Source organism: Cricetulus griseus, chromosome 4, assembly GCF_003668045.3.
Source record: "Cricetulus griseus strain 17A/GY chromosome 4, alternate assembly CriGri-PICRH-1.0, whole genome shotgun sequence".
NCBI classification, from domain to species: domain Eukaryota; kingdom Metazoa; phylum Chordata; class Mammalia; order Rodentia; family Cricetidae; genus Cricetulus; species Cricetulus griseus.
Window position 1 is genome coordinate 133,443,450 of NC_048597.1, and position 18,939 is coordinate 133,462,388.

General features: G+C 43.2%; 1 protein-coding gene and 1 long non-coding RNA gene across 2 annotated transcripts; one reads left to right on the forward strand and one right to left on the reverse strand.

Annotated features, from left to right (window-relative positions):
* Nucleotides 1–1,955: 1,955 nt before the first annotated feature.
* On the reverse strand, nucleotides 1,956–18,741 carry LOC103161691. Its single transcript, XR_003484632.2, has 2 exons — nucleotides 18,606–18,741; nucleotides 1,956–2,425 (listed from the first exon to the last, which is right to left on the reverse strand). It is a non-coding gene; the product is annotated as an uncharacterized LOC103161691 (long non-coding RNA).
* Nucleotides 12,950–13,207, forward strand: LOC100765331 (40S ribosomal protein S27-like). Its single transcript, XM_027411457.2, has one exon. It carries the CDS (start codon nucleotides 12,974–12,976, stop codon nucleotides 13,130–13,132), a length of 159 nt encoding a protein of 52 aa, XP_027267258.1. The 5' UTR covers nucleotides 12,950–12,973; the 3' UTR covers nucleotides 13,133–13,207.
* Nucleotides 18,742–18,939: the final 198 nt, after the last annotated feature.

Consider the following 18,939-nt stretch of genomic DNA (forward strand, 5'->3'; position numbering starts at 1 on the left):
CTCAAGGTGTATGCCAGCACCACCCAGCAGCATTGATGTTTTACCTGCATGTGTGTCTGTGTGAGGGTGTCCAGGTGTTAGGTCCACTAGAACTGAAGTTGCAGACAGTTGTGAGCCACCATGTGGATGCTGGGAATTGAACTCAGGTCCTCTGGAAGAGCATTAAGTGCTCTTAACCACTGAGCTGTCTCTCCAGCACCCTTTTTTTAGTTTTTCAAGACAGAATCTCTGTGTGTAACAGCCCTGAATGTCCTGGAGCTTACTTTGGAAACCAGGTTGGCCACTAACTCACAGAGATCCACCTGCCTCTGCCTCCTGAGTGCTGGAATTAAAGGTGTGCGTCACCACTGCCCAACTGTTTGTCCATTTTTTGAGACAGGGTCTCTCTATATGGCCATGGCTGTGCTGGAATTCACTATGTAGAACAAGCTGGCCTTGAAATCAGAGACCCTTCTGCCTCTGCCTCTGGAATGCTGAGATTTAAAGTCATGTGTTATCACACCCGCTATTTTCAGCTGGGTTTAATTAAAAAGAAATACATTAGTCCAGGTCCTTTGATCCCAGAAATCAGGAAACAGAGGAAACCAGTGCAGCAAGGACCCAAGAATAAAGGAAAACAACTACAAATAAATTCTATCTTTTGATAATTGTGTGTGTGTGTGTGTGTGTGTGTATGTGTGTGTGTGTGTGTATGTGTGTAGAGGTTATTATTGGAATGTCTTCCTCAATTTCTTCTCCACCTTATTCTATAAGGCATAGTCTCACTGAACTTAGAACTCAACATTTCAGCCAAGCTGGTTATATTGCTTGCATTAGACACATGTAGCTTTTACATAGGTGCTGAGTATCCAAACTCAGGCCCTTATGCTTGCAGAGCTCAACACACTTTATCCATCAAACCATCTCCCAAGGCCTCCTACCTTTTTTTAAAATTTCTGATGCCTTTGGGCCAAAGACATGGCTCAGTGGTTACCAGCACTTTCTGCTCTTCCAGAGGACTCAAATTTGGTTTCCAATAGCCATATTAAAAGGTTCACAATTGCCTGTAACACTATTCCCAGGGCATCTGATGCCCTCTTCTGGTATCTGTGGGAATCACAGACATATGGCATACATCTACACAAACACATCTACATACACACTAACAAAAACACAGTCTTAACAAACAAAACAAGCAAACAAAAAACAAAACATGAATTCAACTATATCTTCCTTCAAACCCTTTCTTCCCTTCAGAAAATGAAATGCAACTTTTTAGTGGTAAGTCTAGATTTCAACAGGAGTTGTTGAAGGAACAAACCTACAGTGGGATACATGTGGTAAGATTAATAAATAAAATCTTTTTTCTACATTCAGAAAAGTTTGAGCATTCTGGGAGAAGAAGCATCTACCCAGAAGGGAACAATATCTAGAGAGATCCTGTGACTACAGTATCTGTGGGGATGTCCAAAGTGTCTCATAAAAAGTGTGACTTTTCCGGGCAGTGGTGGCACACGCCTTTAATCCCAGCACTCGGGAGGCAGAGGCAGGCAGATCTCTGTGAGTTCGAGACCAGCCTGGACTACAAGAACTAGTTCCAGGACAGCCTCCAAAGTCACAGAGAAACCCTGTCTTGAAAAAAAAATGTGACTTTATCCAACTTGGGCCAAAATAAACATTTTCTTCCTTTGAAAAAATTTTATGTGTATGCATGTTTCACCTGCATGAATATATGTGTACTACATGCATCCCTGTTGGACCCTCTGGAACTGGGGTTACAAATGGTTGTGAGCTACAATATGGGTGTTGGGAATTGAACCTAGATCCTTGGCAACAGCAATATGTGTTCTTAACTGCTGAGCCATCCCTCTAACTTCCCTGATTTCTTCTTACACACACACACACACACACACACACACACACACACACACACACACACCCCAAACCCTTTAAAAACCACAAAATACTATTTTCCGTAGAGTTTCCATAAGTGTACATTCTTTATACATACAATTAGAAAATGACACAGGACCTTATCAGTATAGTTCCATCACCCAATTAGGAGGACAGATACAAATGTAACACAATTTATGAAAATTCTCATTATTTACTAAACAGTGGACTTTACTCATTCCATTTATCCACAAAGAAAAATCAGTGATGTCTGTGAAGTCTGTGACTTTACTCAATATGATGAAGTCTCTATCAAACACTTGGATGCTAAGGCATACAAGAGAATTCAAGATACAGGGAGCAATTGTGAATGTTTTCAGCATGGAAGAGACTTATTCAATTCTATTAGAGAGAAACTTTCTGAACTTAATGAGTCTCAGCCAACTCCTAATGATATGTGCAAGATCACATGATTGCAAGAGAATCCTTTTGGCTGCAGTGACTGTGGGCAAGCCTTTGTTAACCAGTCAAATCTTCAGGTCCGTCTGGAAACCTACAATGGAAAAAAAAAAACCTATGAATGGATTGAGTATGGAAGCAGTTTGATTCTTTCCACAGATCTTGGAAGTCTCAGTGTAAAAACTCCCTATAGATTCAAATAATGTGGAAAAAGTTTTAAGTATCCCACTTACCTCAGTAAGCACATGAGAACCCACGCCAGAGAGAAGCCTTGTAAATGTACAGAATGTGGGAAACCTTTTCCTCAATTTTGGAGCCTTTCTCAACATGTCTGAATTCACAGGAAAGAGAAAAACTATGGCTGGGCAGGGGTGGCACAAGCTTTTAATCCCAGCACTCGGGAAGCAGAGGCAGAGGCATCTGTGAGTTCAAGGACAGCCTGGTCTACAAAGAGAGTTCCAGGAAAGCCAGAGCTGCTACACAGAGGACCCCTGTCTCAGAGAGAGAGAGAGAGAGAGAGAGAGAGAGAGAGAGAGAGAGAGAGAGAGAGAGAAGACCTATGAATGTGAGGAACATGGGAAAGCCTTCCTCCTACTTAACTAAACATGTAAGTATACATACTGAAAAAAAAAACTTATGACTGTAAGAAATGTAGAAATGCTTTTGGAAATTCCTCACACCTTAAGAAGCACATTCAAACGCACACAGGAATAGAGCCCTATAAATGCAATGAATGTGGGAAAACCTTCACTCAGCCATCAGGACTTACTAAACATGTACATTCTCACAGTGGAGAGAAGTCCCGTGGATGTAAGAAATGTGGGAAAGCCTTCTCTACCTCTACTTGCCTTGTTTCACACATAAGAACACACACTGGAGAAACGCTTTTTGTTTGTAAAGAATGTGGGAACGACTTTGCTAGATCTTTCTGTCTTATTGAACATTTAAGAACATGAAGAATGTGGAAATCCTACACTGCTTCTTCAGACCTAAACTGACACTTGCAAATCCATCCTGGGGAAAATCCCAATAATGTGAAGGATGTGGGAAAGCTTTTGCTCCTAACTCAAACCTTTCTGTGCATCAGAGGGCCCACACTGGAGAGAAGCCTTATGATTGTAAGCTATATGGGAGAGTATTTTCATATTCCTCAAGTCACAATTACTTAAGAACTCACAAAGCTTAATAACTATAGACATTTAAAAGTCAGATGTGGTACACACTTGTAATTCTAGCCCTCAGGAGACTGGAGCAGTTTAGGGAATTCCAGGATTCTGTTGGGTGCTGTTGGGTGTTGTCACCTCTGGATACCAGGATTCATTAAAATTGCCAAGCCCTTGTACTTGCATATGGAAGGAGACAACAGCCCTTGGAATGGACTGAGGGCCATGAAGAGGCCTTTAAGAATTTGAAAGAGGTGCTTGTACAGGCCTCTGCTTTAACTCTACCTGATGTCACCAAGCCCTTTCATCTTTATGTACATGAAGGAATAAACGGGGGGCAGTTATGGGGAAATAGAGGTAAATAAGAACACATTTCATTGTACACAAAATTTAAAAATTCTCAAAGAATTTTTTTAAAATAAATTCAGGGTCTTGAGTGATGGCTCAGTAGTTAAAAGCATGTACTGCTGTTGTAGAGGACCAGAGTTCAATTCTCAGTATTTATGATGGGTGGCCCACAACTCCAGTTCCAGGGCACTCTGACACTACTGGCACATGCACATAAAATCACACACACACACAAAAGTTTTTAAATAGAATGGTCATCATGTAAAATATTTATTTTTTTCTTTAAGTATTCATTTATTTATTATGTATACAGTGTTCTGCCTGCACGCATCCCTGCAGGCCAGAAGAGGGCACAAGATCTCATTACAGATGGTTGTGAGCCACAATATGGTTGTCAGGAATTGAACTGAGGACCTCTGGAAGAACAGGCAGTGCTCTTAACTACTGAGCCATCTCTCCAGCCCCCACGATTGTTATTGTTATTATTATTATTATTATTATTATTATTATTATTATTATTATTATTATTCTGTTAGTTATTATTTATTGTGTAACTGTGCATGTGTGTATGCACATGTACATATGTGTGCCATAGCACACATATGAAGACCAGAGTACAGCTGTGTGGAGTAGGCTCTCTCCTTCCACCTTTATGTGACTTCCAGGAATGTTGTGTGGCTCAGTTTCTGGGGGGGATGTGAGCAAATGTCTACTTATACTAGATAAAGAACAGACAAGGAGTTCGAGGTCAGCCTGGTCTACATAGTGCCAGAACAGCCAGGGGTATGTAGAAAGACCCTGTCTCAAAACAAAACAACTGGAAAAGGAAGGAAGAACAGATAGTAAAACAAAGTAGTGAACCAATGATTTTCATTGCATTTACTCACAGGAATATGGGTGACAGTTTAGTTACAGGAGCAGAAATGACTCAAAGGCAGTGCATCACCAAAATCCTACCCCAGCATGGAGTGCACTGGATAACCTGTAGGCAGCTTGACAGCTTGTTCTTTCCAGGCAGCTTAGTTGATGTGATTCTCTTTCAGACTGCTCAGCTTGTGTTGGTGTCTCTCATCAATTCTTACTGCTTATAAGCTTGAGGAGGCAGAGGTTGTGTCGTTTGAATGAAAATGCCCCCAATAGGGGTAGGCTTTGAGGTTTCAAAAGCCTGTGTTATTCCCAGTTTGCTTTTTTTCCCTCTGACTAGTGCTGTGGATTAAGATGTAAGCTTTTGGCTGCTGCTCTAGTACTATGTCTGCTGCCTGCCTGCTGCCTGCCTGGCTCCCTCCCTCCCTCCCTCCCTGCTTGCCTCCCTGCCTCCCTGCCTCCCTGCCTCCCTGCCTCCCTGCCTGCTGCCTGCTGCCTGCTGCCTGTGCCTGCTGCCTGCTGCCTGCTGCCTGCTGCCTGCCTGCAGTCATGTTTCCTACCATGATGGTCATGGACTTTAAGCCTCTGGAATCATGGGCCCCAGTTTAAATTCTTTCTTTTATAAGACATGGTGTTTTATCACAGAACAGAAAAGTAAATAGGCTTAGTGAAAAAGGCCAGTTTTAGAGACTTCCTAAAGCTATTGAGTTGTTTACTCCCTGAGTTTTATACAGCTTCCCTATAAGATGGAAGGTTGTATCTTAGGGAAAGCACCTGTACACACTAAACCATCCTATAGACCTTATTATTTTTAAGATAAAAAATTAGGGGACAGAGAGAGAAGTCAAAGATTAAAAGCATTGACTGCTTTTGCAGAGGGTCAGTGTTTAGTTCTCAGTACCCACATGGCAGCTTAACCATTCCAGGGGATCCAATCTCTTCTGGCCTTCTTGGGAACTGCACACACGTATTGCACAAACATACATGCAGGCAAAACTATCCATACACAAACATAAAAATCCTTTTAAAGGTGGTTTTTAAAGATTAATTTATTTTATGTCAATTGGTGTTTTGCCTGCATGTATATCTGTGTACAGGTATCTGATCCGCTGGAACTGGAGTTACAGACAGTTGTGACCTGCCATGTGGGTGCTGGAAATTGAACCCAGGACCTCTGAAAGAGCAGCCAGTGCTCTTAACCACTGAGTCATCTCTCTAGCCCCTTAAAGGTGTTTTTTATTTGTGTGTGTGTGTGTGTGTACATGCCTGCAGAGGCCAAAAGTGTCAGATCCCCCTGAAGCTGGAGTTAAAAGCTGCTGTAAGCCACACAATCTGGGTGCTAGGAACTGAACACTAGTTCTCTGCAAAAGCAGTATATTGACCTTAACTACCAATCAATCCAACACTCTAGCCCCATTAAATTACTTCTTCATTCTGTCATTGGTGCTATATCTTATATGAATATATGTGTGTGTACATACATATATATATATTATATATATGTATATATATATATATATATAATATATATATATAGAGAGAGAGAGAGAGAGAGAGAGAGAATTAGTGTTCTCTAGAATTACAGAAGTTATAGACTGAAAATAGACTGAATTGATCTCTGTATATAGGAAGTGGATCTATTAGAATGGCTTACACACTGCAGCCCAGCTAATCTAACAATGGCTGTCTGTTAATGGAAAATCCAAGAACCCAGTAGTTGCTCAGTTCATAAGGCTGGATGTCTCAGCTGGTTTTCAGTATATGCTGGGATCCTGAAGAAGTAGGCTCTAACACCAGTGAAGAAATGGACATGCTAGTGAGGTGACAGCCATCAGGCAAAGCTCAGAAGCTTCCTTCTTCTGTGTCCTTATGTAGGCTTCTAGCAGGTGTGGACTATATTAAAGGTGGGTTTTCACAGCTCATATGACCTAGATTAAATGTGTACTTTCCACTTCAAGACTGGATTAGAGTCGTGTTTTTTCCAGCTCAAAAAGTCTGTAGTAAAGGAAAATATTCCTACCTCAAAGATCCAGATTAGACGTGGACCTTCCTACCTCAAATTAGGCAAAAATCCATTACAAGTGTCCCCTTTACTTTTGGGTTTAGTTAGTTCCAGGTGTAGTCAAGTTGACCAAGAATAGCCATCCACAGAGAGGAAGAGAGAGAATCTTTCTGTGTAGTCCTGGCTGGCCTAGAGTTCATTATGTAGACCAGGATTGCCTTGAACACACAGATATCCACCTGGCTATACCTCTCAACTGCCCAATAAATAAATCTTAAATTACAAAAAACAAACACACGGGCTGAAGAGGTGGCTTAGAGGTTAAGAGCACCGACTGCTCTTCCAGAGGTCCTGAGTTCAATTCCCAGCAACCACGTGGTGGCTCACAACCATCCATTATGAGATCTGGTGCCCTCTTCTGGTGTGCAGATATACATGGAAGCAGAATGTTGTATACATAATAAATAAATAAAATCTTTTAAAAAATAAAAAAACAAACACACACCAGAACAGAGGACATAAACAAGCATCCTGATTCTTTGTTGAGGTTTGGAGAATAGAGAAAAAAAAGCCAAAAATGAAAGCAGAAATTCTCACTCCACAATCAGATCTTACTACTTGGAACCTGTCTTCTGATTTGTGAGGCCTTATAATTTAGAGCCTAACTTCCAATGAGATATGATATCTTACCCCAAATGACCAATCTCAAAGGAAACTGGTGTTCTAAGTTTTACTCTCTAACAAGATAGTGAGTGCTGGATATGCAGCTAAGCTTAGTTTTCTAGAGTGTCAGCCAGAACACAGGAAGCCTGTATTCTATCCCCAACACTGCCTAAAGTTATGGATGGTCCATACCTGTAGTTTCAGTCCTCTCAGGACAGAGACAGGAGGATCATAAGTTCAAAGTCATATTCCATTACATAACTAGTTTTAGGCCAGCCTGGGCTACATTTGACTTTAATTTAAAAATAAAATAAAATAAAACAAAAGAAGGCTGGAAAGATGGCCCAGCAGAGCACTTGTTGCTCTTCCAGAGGACCAGAGTTCTGTTCCCCAACACCCATGTCAAGCAGCTCACAACTGCCTGGAACTCCAGCTCCAAGGGGATCTGATACTTCTGTATCCACCCTTGCTCCAGAGCCTTAGGGGACTTAAACATATCACCTCTGACTTCTAAGAAAAAAAAAAAACTACTTTGTCCTACATCTTCTCCTTTTAACACCCCTATGCTTACAGTTAAGAAACCTAACATGACTTACCACCTAGTTCAAACCTCTGGCTCATTATTTCTGCAATGGTCCCCCTCTATCCAGTGATGCCAGATTCCCACACCCTTTTTTCCAGTACAACCCAGGGACCTCTCATTTCTCAGTTCTTGATCTCAAGGATGCTTTCTTCTCTAGCCCTCTCAGCACTCAGTCTCAAAATATCTTTGCAGCACTCAGTCTCAAAATATCTTTGTTTTCACTTGGACTAACCCTGACACCCACCTCTCCACACAGCTCACCTGGACTGCCCTATCCCAGGGGTTCTGAGACAGCCCACATCTATTTGGCTAGGCCCTAGCTTCTGACCTACTCTTTGTCTCTCCCCAAATCCAAACTCATATAGTATGTAGATGACATTTTACTTTGCATCCTATCCTTAAAAATTAGCCAAACTAACACCTCTGCTCTTCTAAATTTCTTGTCCAGCTGGGGCTACAGAATCTCACCTTCCAAGGTCCAACCATCAACTTCTCAGGTCACCTACTTGGGACTAACCATTACCCCAACTCACAAAGACATTAGAAAGAAAACACCCAATCCAGTCTCTTGCAGCCCCCTCTACTAAAGAGGAAATGTTATTGTTCCTAGGAATATCTGGCTTCTTCCGTTCCTGGATCCCCTCTTTTTTCCCTCCTTGCTCACCCCTTATATGAGGCAGCTTTGGGCCCCCCACATGAACATCTCCTCAATCCCATTACTAAGCCTTTTCAGAAGCTCCAACAGGCTCTCCTCCAGACTCGAGCCCTTCATCTCCCAGACCTAACATGTCCTTTCTCCCTCTGTGTAACAGAAAAAGAGGGATATGCCTTTGGGGTTCTAGGCCACCATCTGGAGCCTTCCTTTGCATCTGTAGCATATCCTTAAAAAAAAGCTAGATCTTACCACCCAGGGATGGGCACCCCGCACACAAGCTTTAGCAGCCACTGAGCTCCTCATTCACCAATCAAAAAACTAACTTTTGGGTCACCCACCACTATCTTCTCCCCCACAACCTGTCCCATCTCCTAACTTATAAAGGGTTACAAACTCTGCCTCCTTCTTGGTTTCTCTTCATGTAACACTAGTAGGAGATGCCACACTTAGTTTCTATTCTTCCCCACCCCTCAAAATCTCAAATCTCTTTTCTCCACCAAACACTAACCACTCCCCACCTCATTCTTACATTGAACCCCTCGAAGAACTATTGCCCCATCCCTCTCACATACAGGAGGGCATATTGCCTCAGTCACCTATACCTGGTACACAGATGACAGCTACTTTTCACATGAGGGAACCTGAAAAGCAGGCTATGCCTTAGTGTCAGATATTGGGGTGGTTGAAACAGGGTACTCTCCACCCATACTACTAACCAACATGCTGACCTAATAACTCTCACCTGTACCTTCCAGTCAGCAAGAGGACCTTAAATGTTTATACAGACTCCAATTAAGCTTTTCATATCCTTCTGTCCCATGCTGCCATCTGGAAAGAGCGTGGGCTACTAACAACAAAAGGAGAATCAATAACTAACTCGGGTCAAATTACAGCCATGCTAAAAAGCCTCCCGTCTCCCCAAAGCTATAGGAATTATTCACTGCTGGTCTCATCAGACCATCAACTCCTCATCTGTAGGGGAAACAATTGAACTGATGAGGCAGCTAGAGCTGCAGCCTTCCAAGGCTCAGACTCAGCTCACCCACCACAGGGAATCCTTGCACTACAACCCACACCCCCACTGTGACCAAGCTCCTCCCCCTGCATCAAGACTGAACAAGGCATTCCACCATAAAGAATAGGTTCCAAAGAGCCAGCTCATGCACTGGGAACAGGTCCTGGTCTCACTTCTAGGGGCCCCACAAAAAGAGTATTACTCAGCAGAAAAAAACAATGACATCATGAAATTTACAGGCAAATGGATGGAACTAGAAAAAAAATCACCCTGAGCGAGGTAACCCAGACCCAGAAAGACAAACACAGTATGTACTTACTCATAACTGGATATTAGATAAAAAGCAAAAGATAACTAGGCTACAATCCTCAGCCCAAGAGAAGCTAGGTAACAAGGAGGACCCTCAGAAGGACACGTGGATCTCCCTAGGAAGAGGAAATGGGTGGGGTGTTCTAGGTAAATTGGGGGCGGTGGGGGGGTAAAGGGGAGGGAATGGGGGGATGGGAACATGAGTGATCGGGATGGTCGAGTCGTGGGCAGGATGGAGGCGGAGAGTGACAGGGGAGATATCTTGATAGTGGGAACCATCGTGGGGCTAGGGAGAAACCTGGTGGCAAGGAGGCTCCCAGGAACCCACTAGGGATAACTCCAGCTAAGACTCCTAGCAATAGTGGAGAGGATCCCTGAACTGCCCTTCCTCTGTAATCAGATTGGTGACTGCCCTAGTTGTCATCATAGAGCCTTCATCCAGTACCTGATGGAAGCAGAAGCTGAGATCCACAGCCAAGTACTGGGCTGAGCTCCAGGAGTCCAGTTGAAGAGAGGGTGGAGGGATTACAGGAGCAAGGAGGGGCAGAGAGGTTAAGATCATGATGGGGAAACCAAGAAACAGCTGACCTGAGCTAGTGGGAGCTCATGAACTCTGGACGGACAGCTAGGGAGCTGGCACAGGACCAACCTAGGCCCTCTGCATGTGAGTGTCAATTGTGTAGCTTGGTCTTTTGTGAAAAGTTGTTTATTAACCTTCTCTGTTGGTGCTTCTACATTAGCTGGAGGGACTTAGTTCAAAAGGAGGGGGGGCGTGAGGCAATCATTCCTCACCTCTTTGTAGCCCCAGTGCCTTACTAACCCTTTCTACCCAGGGTTGATGATAACTTTCCTGTGGAAAAGAGGAAAATACATGCAGAACATGAGCCTACTCCCTACAAGATACTTAGAGATTTTAAACAAGCCATCTCCTCTTACAGAGTTAAACCTCCATGTGCTATGGGAGTATTGAGAGGGCTAGCTGGGACAGAGTCTCTCATACCCCATGACTGGAACAAGATGACCAGAACCTGTTAAAACCCTGCTGAATTCCTTCTATTCGTGAATTGGTTGCATGAAGAAACTCTCAATCCGATCTCAGAGAGGTGTTATTAGAAACATTAGGCTTTGACAATGCTATCAGAGAATGTCGATGGGCTCTGTACCCAGAAATGACAATTTATATTATATAGGAGCCTACAATGGAAATCGGGTCTCCAAGCTCACTTACTTCCTCTGAGATAGGATGTTCTTTCTGTTCTCAGTACTGCCTTGCCCTTTGATGTGGTATGCCTCTGTCTGAGTCAGGCTGGTCCCCCAACTCCATGACAAGCAAAAGGAGATCAACAAAACCTCCTTTAAATGGCATGGTGTGGTTAATAACAATTAATATGTAAGCTATTTCTAGTAGGGACTAGATATAAATGTGTATATAAGAAAATCAGCTAATAGGATGCTCGTACATAAAAAGGTTAAAAGTGACCTTATAACTAAAATCTCTCATAGTAACTTCTGTGGACAAGCTGGGCTTTTGGGGTGTTAATAATCCTTCAAAAAGGGGGCGATACACAAGGGCAATGGACCTTCACCTGAGTGTCCAGGCACTCCCTCTCTTAGCTACATGTGTGGAATTAGGCCTTAATTACATTAGACCTCAAGGTTTTCTGGAGGAACTAAGATATACGGGTATTGAGGAATATTATTTTAAGGTGTGTGACTTTTGTTTCTGCTGCATTTGTTTAACTCTGTGAAGCTGTGTTACTGTGCCTGTCTAAAACACTTGGTGGTCCTAATAAAAGCTGAATGGCCAATAGCGAGGCAGGAGCAAGGATAGGAGGGGCTGGCAGGAAGAGAGAATAAATAGAAGGAGAAACAAGGAAGGAGGGGAGCAAGAGAGGAGGACTCCAGAGGCCAGCCATCCAGCTACACAGCAATCTACAGAGTAAGAGTAAGATTCATAGAAGTAAGAGAACAGGAAAAGCCCAGAGGCAAACAGTAGATGGGATAAGTTAAGGAAAGCTGGCAAGAAACAAGCCAAGATAAGGCCAGGCATTCATAACTAAGAATAAGCCTCCATGAATGATTTACTTAGGAGCTGGGTGGAAGGCCCCTCAAAAAAGGCCAAAGAGTAAAACCTCAAACAATATGCAGGCTAAAAGCTAAGAACAGAAGGAGTAAGTCCACCTATACAGCTACAAAAGGCTGTTAATATACTGGGCATAAGCCAATAAAAATAAATATTGCCTGGAACCCCCTCCTTTAAGGACAATGTCTTATAAAAATGGTAGATTTATTTATTAATATCTTTATATATTATGGTATTTAAAAACTTTCAATCAAGAGATTTGTATAGAAAGGCACAGATAGCTAATATAGTTACAGATGTTTGGCTCTCTGAGTGCTGCATCCCCTTTTGGTTCTATAAAGTTGTGGGATTGGAGGATTAAAAACTAAAATTCTAGGGCTGGAGAGATGGCTCAGCAGTTAAGAGCACTGACTGCTCTTCTAGAGGACTGGGTTCAACTCAAGCACCCACATGGCAACTCACAACTGTCTGTAACTCCAAGGTCCAACACCCGCATACAGACATACATGCAGGCAAAACACCAATGCATGTAAAAATATAAATAAATTTTTAGCCGGGGGGTAGGTGGTGGTGGCACACTTCTTTAATCCAAGCACTTGGGAGGCAGAGGCAGGCTGATGCCTGTGAGTTCGAGGCTAGCCTGGTCTACAGAGCAAGTACTAGGATAGGCTCCAAAGCTACATAGAGAAATCCTGTCTCAAAGAAAAACCAAAACCAAAAACAAAAACAAAAACAAAAACAAAAAACAAAAAAACAGGTAAAGACAAAAACATATGTGGTGGTTTGAATAAAGATAGTCTCATGGCCAGCAAGCACCTCACCTCAGAGATTTGGATCACTGGTGCTGGTGGAGCCATCACCATGCCTCTGACTAGAGACCTATTACACCCTTCCTTGAATGAGGAAAAGAAGAAACATAAGAAGAAATGACTGGTTTAGAGCCCAGATTCTTACTTCATGGATGTGAAATGTCCAGGTTGCTACAAGATTACTACAGTTTTCAGCCATGCTCAGACATTGGTTCTTTGTGTAGGTTGTTCAACAGAGCTGTGCCAGCCCACAGGAGGAAAAGCCAGGCTCACAGAAGGCTGTTCGTTTAGAAGAAAGCAACACTAATCATCTATACACGTTCCTGAGTTTGTGTTTTTCACAGAAAGCCTTATCAAGTTCAGTGACTCTACCAAGACAATGTAACTGTGTTTGATTTTATAAAGTATACAACGATGATCTCCTATTTTGGTGTCAGTTTTTCAATACAGTTTTAATTATGAACAACAAAAATGGTCCTTGTAGGCCCATAGGGAGTGGCACTATTAGGAGGCATGGCCTTGTTGAAGTAGGAGTGGTCTTGTTGGAGGAAGTGTTACTGGGGATGGGCTTCGAGGTCTCAGATGCTCAAAACCACGCCCAAGAGGTTCCCAGTGTCTTCTTGAACTGTATTTATAACTTAAAGTTACTTTGGTGCTAAACAGTTTATATTAAAAAAATCATAAGTTTTAAGGCTCAAACCTTTTTTTTTATTTTTTAAACATTTTTTATTTTAAATAAAGATTTTATTAAAATCTTTTCTTATTTTACATACCAATTTCTCATTTTACATACCAATTTCTCATTTTACATCCTACTCCCTACCCTCCTCCTTCCTCCCTACTTTCCCCTCACCCCACCCCCACCCACTCCTCAGAGAGGGCAAGGCTTCCCATGGGGAGTCAACAAAGTCTGGCCCATCTCTCTTTGAGGCAGAACCAAGGCTCTCCCCGCCTATATCTAGACTGAGCAAGGTATCCCTCCATAGGGAATGGGCTCCAAAAAGCCAGTTCAAGCACTAGAGAGAAATCCTGGTCCCACTGCCAGTGGCCCAGGCCACTCAACTGTCATTCACATTCAGAGACCTAGTTTGGCCCTCTGCAGGTTCCCTGCTGTCAGTGAGCTCCCACTTGCTCAGGTCAGCTGTTCTGTAGGTTTCCCCAAAATGGTCTTGACCACTTTGCTCATATTATCGTTCCTCCCTGTTTTTGACTGGACTCTGGGAGCTTGGCCCAGTGCTTAGCTATGGATCTCTGCATCTGCTTCCATCAGTTGCTGGACAAAGGTTCTATGATGACAATTCAGGTAGTCACCAATCTGATTCCAGGGGAAGGCCAATTCAGGCACCCTCTCCACTAACGCTTAGGGTTTTAGCTGGGATCATCCTTGTGGATTCCCGATAATTTTCCTAATGCCAAGTTCTGGCTTAAGGCCCAAATCTTAATGGGAATAAATTACCTTAATTTATAAAATTCTAGTCTTATAAAATTACTCATTTATAATAAACTATTAAAAGGCAATTTAAAGTATTGTTACTTTATGAATCATTAAATGCCCAGAATTATGTTTGTAGTCATTTAAACAGACATGTAACTCATTTACAGACAAGACTGGAGGGTGAGACCAATTTGTATCTCCCTTTATATAGTCTTCTGTATGTTGTCAAAGTTTAACCTAAAGCAAGCTATCACTCCTTGAAGGTTTATATTCATAAGTTAAATGGGGGCAGTTCTACCAGTTTCCCCTCATGGCCAACTTATGAAATTTCTGTAGACTCCAAATTTTGAAATCTTGGATGAGCATAACAAACCCTATGCTGAAACCATTGGAAAGAAACAGGGTCATTAAAAATAAGCTAAAAACTACTATATGGTGGTGTTACCCATCTGAGAAAGACTGGCATAGCAGGTCCATGGAAACATGGAGAGGTGAGTTTGCTTGTGTTGTTTCAGATTCAGATCAACTGTTGTGAATATCACAACAGCATATAAACCTCTACTGTAAAGCAATGGGATTTTCAACATCAGGACCCATTCAAAAAATCCTTCAAGAAGATGAAGATCACCAGTACAAAAGAATCGGCAACTCAACAGATTCATTAAGCAGAACCAAGATCCCTAAGTGGGGACAGATTAAGAAAATGTGTCAGAGCCAGGCAGTGGTGGTGTACACCTTTATCCCTTCACTTGGGATGCAGAGGCAGGTGGATCTCTGTGGGTTCAAGGTCAGCCTGGTCTACAGAGTGAGATCCAGGACAGGCTCCAAAGCTACAGAGAAACCCTGTCTCGAAAGCCAAAACAAAAGAAAGAAGTAAGGGTGGGGAGAAAAGAAGGAAAGAAGGAGAAAGAAAGGGAAGGAAAGAAAAGAAAGAAAAAGAAAATGTGTCAGGAAGCAGAATGAACCTTGAAGTAAAATCATCAGGCTATAACTCCATAATTTATTTATTATAATGACACTAAGTTGTCCACCTCTAAAGTTTCAGGTGGCACCAAAGTTGGGCCAACCTATAGTATTGAGATGTTCAAGTGTTCATGTTACTAGAACTCTGGAGGTTGGCATTGCTAATTAGAAGATAAGGAAGGAGTAATTTTTAAACAATCTGAGCCTGAGAATATGTAATGACATAATTTATCAATCAAAAAATGGAATACTGATTTTGGAATATTTAAATTACAAGCTGAATTTGGGGATCAAGGGCTATATCATTATCAAATATGGGAAAAGGGCAAAAAATGGATATTATTATAGCACACAGTCCATCCCTGAACTAGCTTTAAGGTCAATAAGACTCTTGGGCAATAATCTTATGGCTGCAATTGGCTATTGGGTGCTTAATAAGACTTCTTTTTTTCATTTTTGGTGACCCTTCTATATCAATTTGGGTGGGTTCAAGGCAGGGTTTCTCTGTGTAACAGTCCTGGCTGTCCTGGAACTTGCTTTGTAGACCAGGCTGGCCTCGAACTCACTGAGATCCACCTGCCTCTGTCTCCTAAGTGCTGGGACCAAAGGTGTGTATCACCACTGCCCAGCTCTATACCAAATTCATTAAAGACAAATTTGGTGGGATTAGGAATTCCTCCTATTGACTATGTTAACATTGCTAGGGACAATGTCACATTCCAGCCTAAGCGATATATTCAAGGACTTCCATGTCTTTTGTCTTCTATAACTCTTTTATGTTTTGACATATTGAGGAAAATTCTCAGTGTGGGGTTGTACACAACTAATTTTTAATGCACGAAAAAAGCTTTACCTGTGGACTGGTCTCTTTTCTGCAGGAAGCATACTTCCACTTCTCTTTGAATCAAATTTTTCTGGTGTATGTGGTTGTGGCCACATCTTTCCACATTGACTGACATCTGACTGCATTATGCACAGAACGTGGAAACCTTCCCAATGATTGTGATCACCATTTAAAGCTTATGTCCATCCCTGAGGCAGCTACAGTAGCTACTTCTCTTCTGCTTGGACCTGGCCTTGTAGGAATTCAGCAGACGACTACAAAACTGGCCTGGGCTATTAACAAAGCCACTAATGGTAACAGCTCAAATATTAGGAGGGTTAAATCAAGAACTAGGAGAGGTTAAGACGTCTGTACTACAAAACCCAGCAGCACTCCATTATCTCTTATCGAAAGAGCAGCTGGGATGCTGGAAATTCTCTGGCCTTTGCTGATATCTGACTACTCTAAACAATTACACGCACCTAGAACAGTTAGAAGACACAGCTTGATGTTTCTCACAATTACAACTGTGGCCATCCTGCTTTGCATGGGTCTCCCCACTTCTGGGATCTTTAATGGTTATAGATGTTGTTCTTTACTGCTCCCCAGTTCTTTTTACCTATGTCCAGCATTCCGTTGCCAGTCTTGTTACCACTATACATAAGTAAGTACATGCTTTTTAAGGATATTGAAACACAGTGGTTTTTATATTGCTAGTCCTATTTCCCTCCCTGTCTCCTGAATTTCTTTTTCACTTGCTGAATTCTTCAGGGAGGTACAATCTTCCCAGTGTCTAGCATAGTTCACTCCCCAGAATACCCATCCTATCAGTTCAGAATGAAAAGCCTTATCTACTGTATATCCTCAATATTCTCCACTTTTCTGATACATGGTCTCAGTCATATAGTAGACTGACTGAAACTTAAGCTTAATGGGCTATTCTGTGGGAGTTTGGAAGATAAGGATGCAGAGAGCAATCTGAACAACTGAGAGATAGCTTGTGACGTTTCAGAGAGAAGTTTAAGAGTTGCTCCTGTGGTAAGTTTGAAGGTTTCTGGCCAACTGGACTAAAGAATTAAATGTCATTAGCAAGAGACCTGTCTCAGTCAGAGCTTCTGTCACTGTGATAAAACACCATGACTAAAGCAAGCTAGGAAGAAAAGGGTTAATTTCACTCACTTTTCCATAGCACAATCCATCACTGGAGGAAAGCAAGGCAGGAACTCAGACAAGAACCTGGAGGCAGGAACTGATGAAGGCCATGGAGGGGTACTGCTTACTGGCTTGCTCCTATGACTTGCTCAGCACCCACCATTCTTTAAATTTTAAAGATTTATTTTTCTGTATGAGTGTGTTGTATCCCCTGAAACTGGAATTATACAGACAGTTGTGTGCTGCCATGTGGGTGCTGGGAATTGAACCCAGGTCCTCTGGAAGAGCAGCTGAGCCAGCTTTCCAGCCCCCATCAACCTCCTCTCTTATAGAACCCAGGAATACCAGCCCAGGGTGGCACCTCCCACAATAGGCTGGACACTGCCACATCAATCACTAAGGAAATGTCCTATTGTTACAGACCTTAGCACCACTGACTCCATGATGGAAGTATCATACATGCTGTAAAACTCAGCATGTAGACAACATTACCTGCCAAAACTAAAAAAGACCTAATCCATCAAAGTCCCTATAGTTCTGGGAAAGTCTCTAAATGTACTAGCCTGGCTTGTTTAGCTCCTGAAGTTCCACTTCCGGGGAACTGTTCTTGTTAACTGAGGTATGTCTATCCAGAACATGGTTTTTGTGCTTAAAAGCTCACGCTGAGGAAGCCTGGGGCTACACTGACATCTTGACCACTCAGTGTAGTCGCCAGCTGGCTAATACTTTTCACTGGCTTATGATTTTTTTTTTGTTATTGTTCTGTTACTATGAATTTCGTGAAACAGTTACCACATTTGCATGTGGAATCTGGGGTAACTTCAAATTTGTTTCCGGGCCATAGTCACTCATATTTGGCTTGAGAATACCCTCAGTCTCTCTCAGACTCACGATGCGGGCTAGCCCTGAATTCACAGAGATCTGCCTGCCTTTGGAGAGGGAGAGAGAGGGAGAGAGGGAAAGAGGGAAGGAGACAGACAGACAGACAGAGGGAGGCAGAGAGAAGGAGGAAGGGGAGAGAGAGGGAGACAGAGAGAGGGAGACAGAGAGAGGAGAGAGAGGAGAGAGAGGAGAGAGAGAGACAGAGACAGAGAGACACACACAGAGAGAGAGAGAGAGAGAGAGAGAGAGAGAGAGAGAGAGAGAGAGAGAGAGAGAGAGGCTTAAGATTGAAGTCAGGCGTGATGGAGCTACAGACAGCTGTGCTGGGAATCAAACATGGGTCCGTCACAGGAGGAACACTCTGAACCCCTAGGGCCATTTGCCAGCTCCTAGAATCCAGCCTCTGTCTAGGGGGCCTGAGACCCGAATCTCCCGGGGTACCCTCCAGAACGGAAGCGGAAGTGACGCCAGCATAGCCCCCAAAGACACTGTCTAGCGATGGCTGTGTCCTGTAGTTCGCAGTACCTTTCCTCGCCTCTGGTCCGTCTTTACTCCTAGGGAGTCGCAGAGTGGAGGCGACGGCGGCCGAGGAGGGTCAGTTTAAGGCGTGGCTGTGTCCGCAGTTAGCGCAGCCCGGTAGCCCGGGACGGGCGGGTCTCACGTGCGTCTCGCCTGCCTCCGCAGCTGCGAACGCTCTCCCGGCCTCCTGGAGACTTGCCGTCCGCTCGGCCCTGCTCTGCAGAAAATTCCCAAGCCGCCTTCCGGAGTAGTCAGTCTTCCGGAAGGACGGGACCCCGCCGCCCGGCGTCTCCCTGCGGCGTCTCCCCGCAGCCGTCCCTGCAGCCGCCCGGCGTGTCCC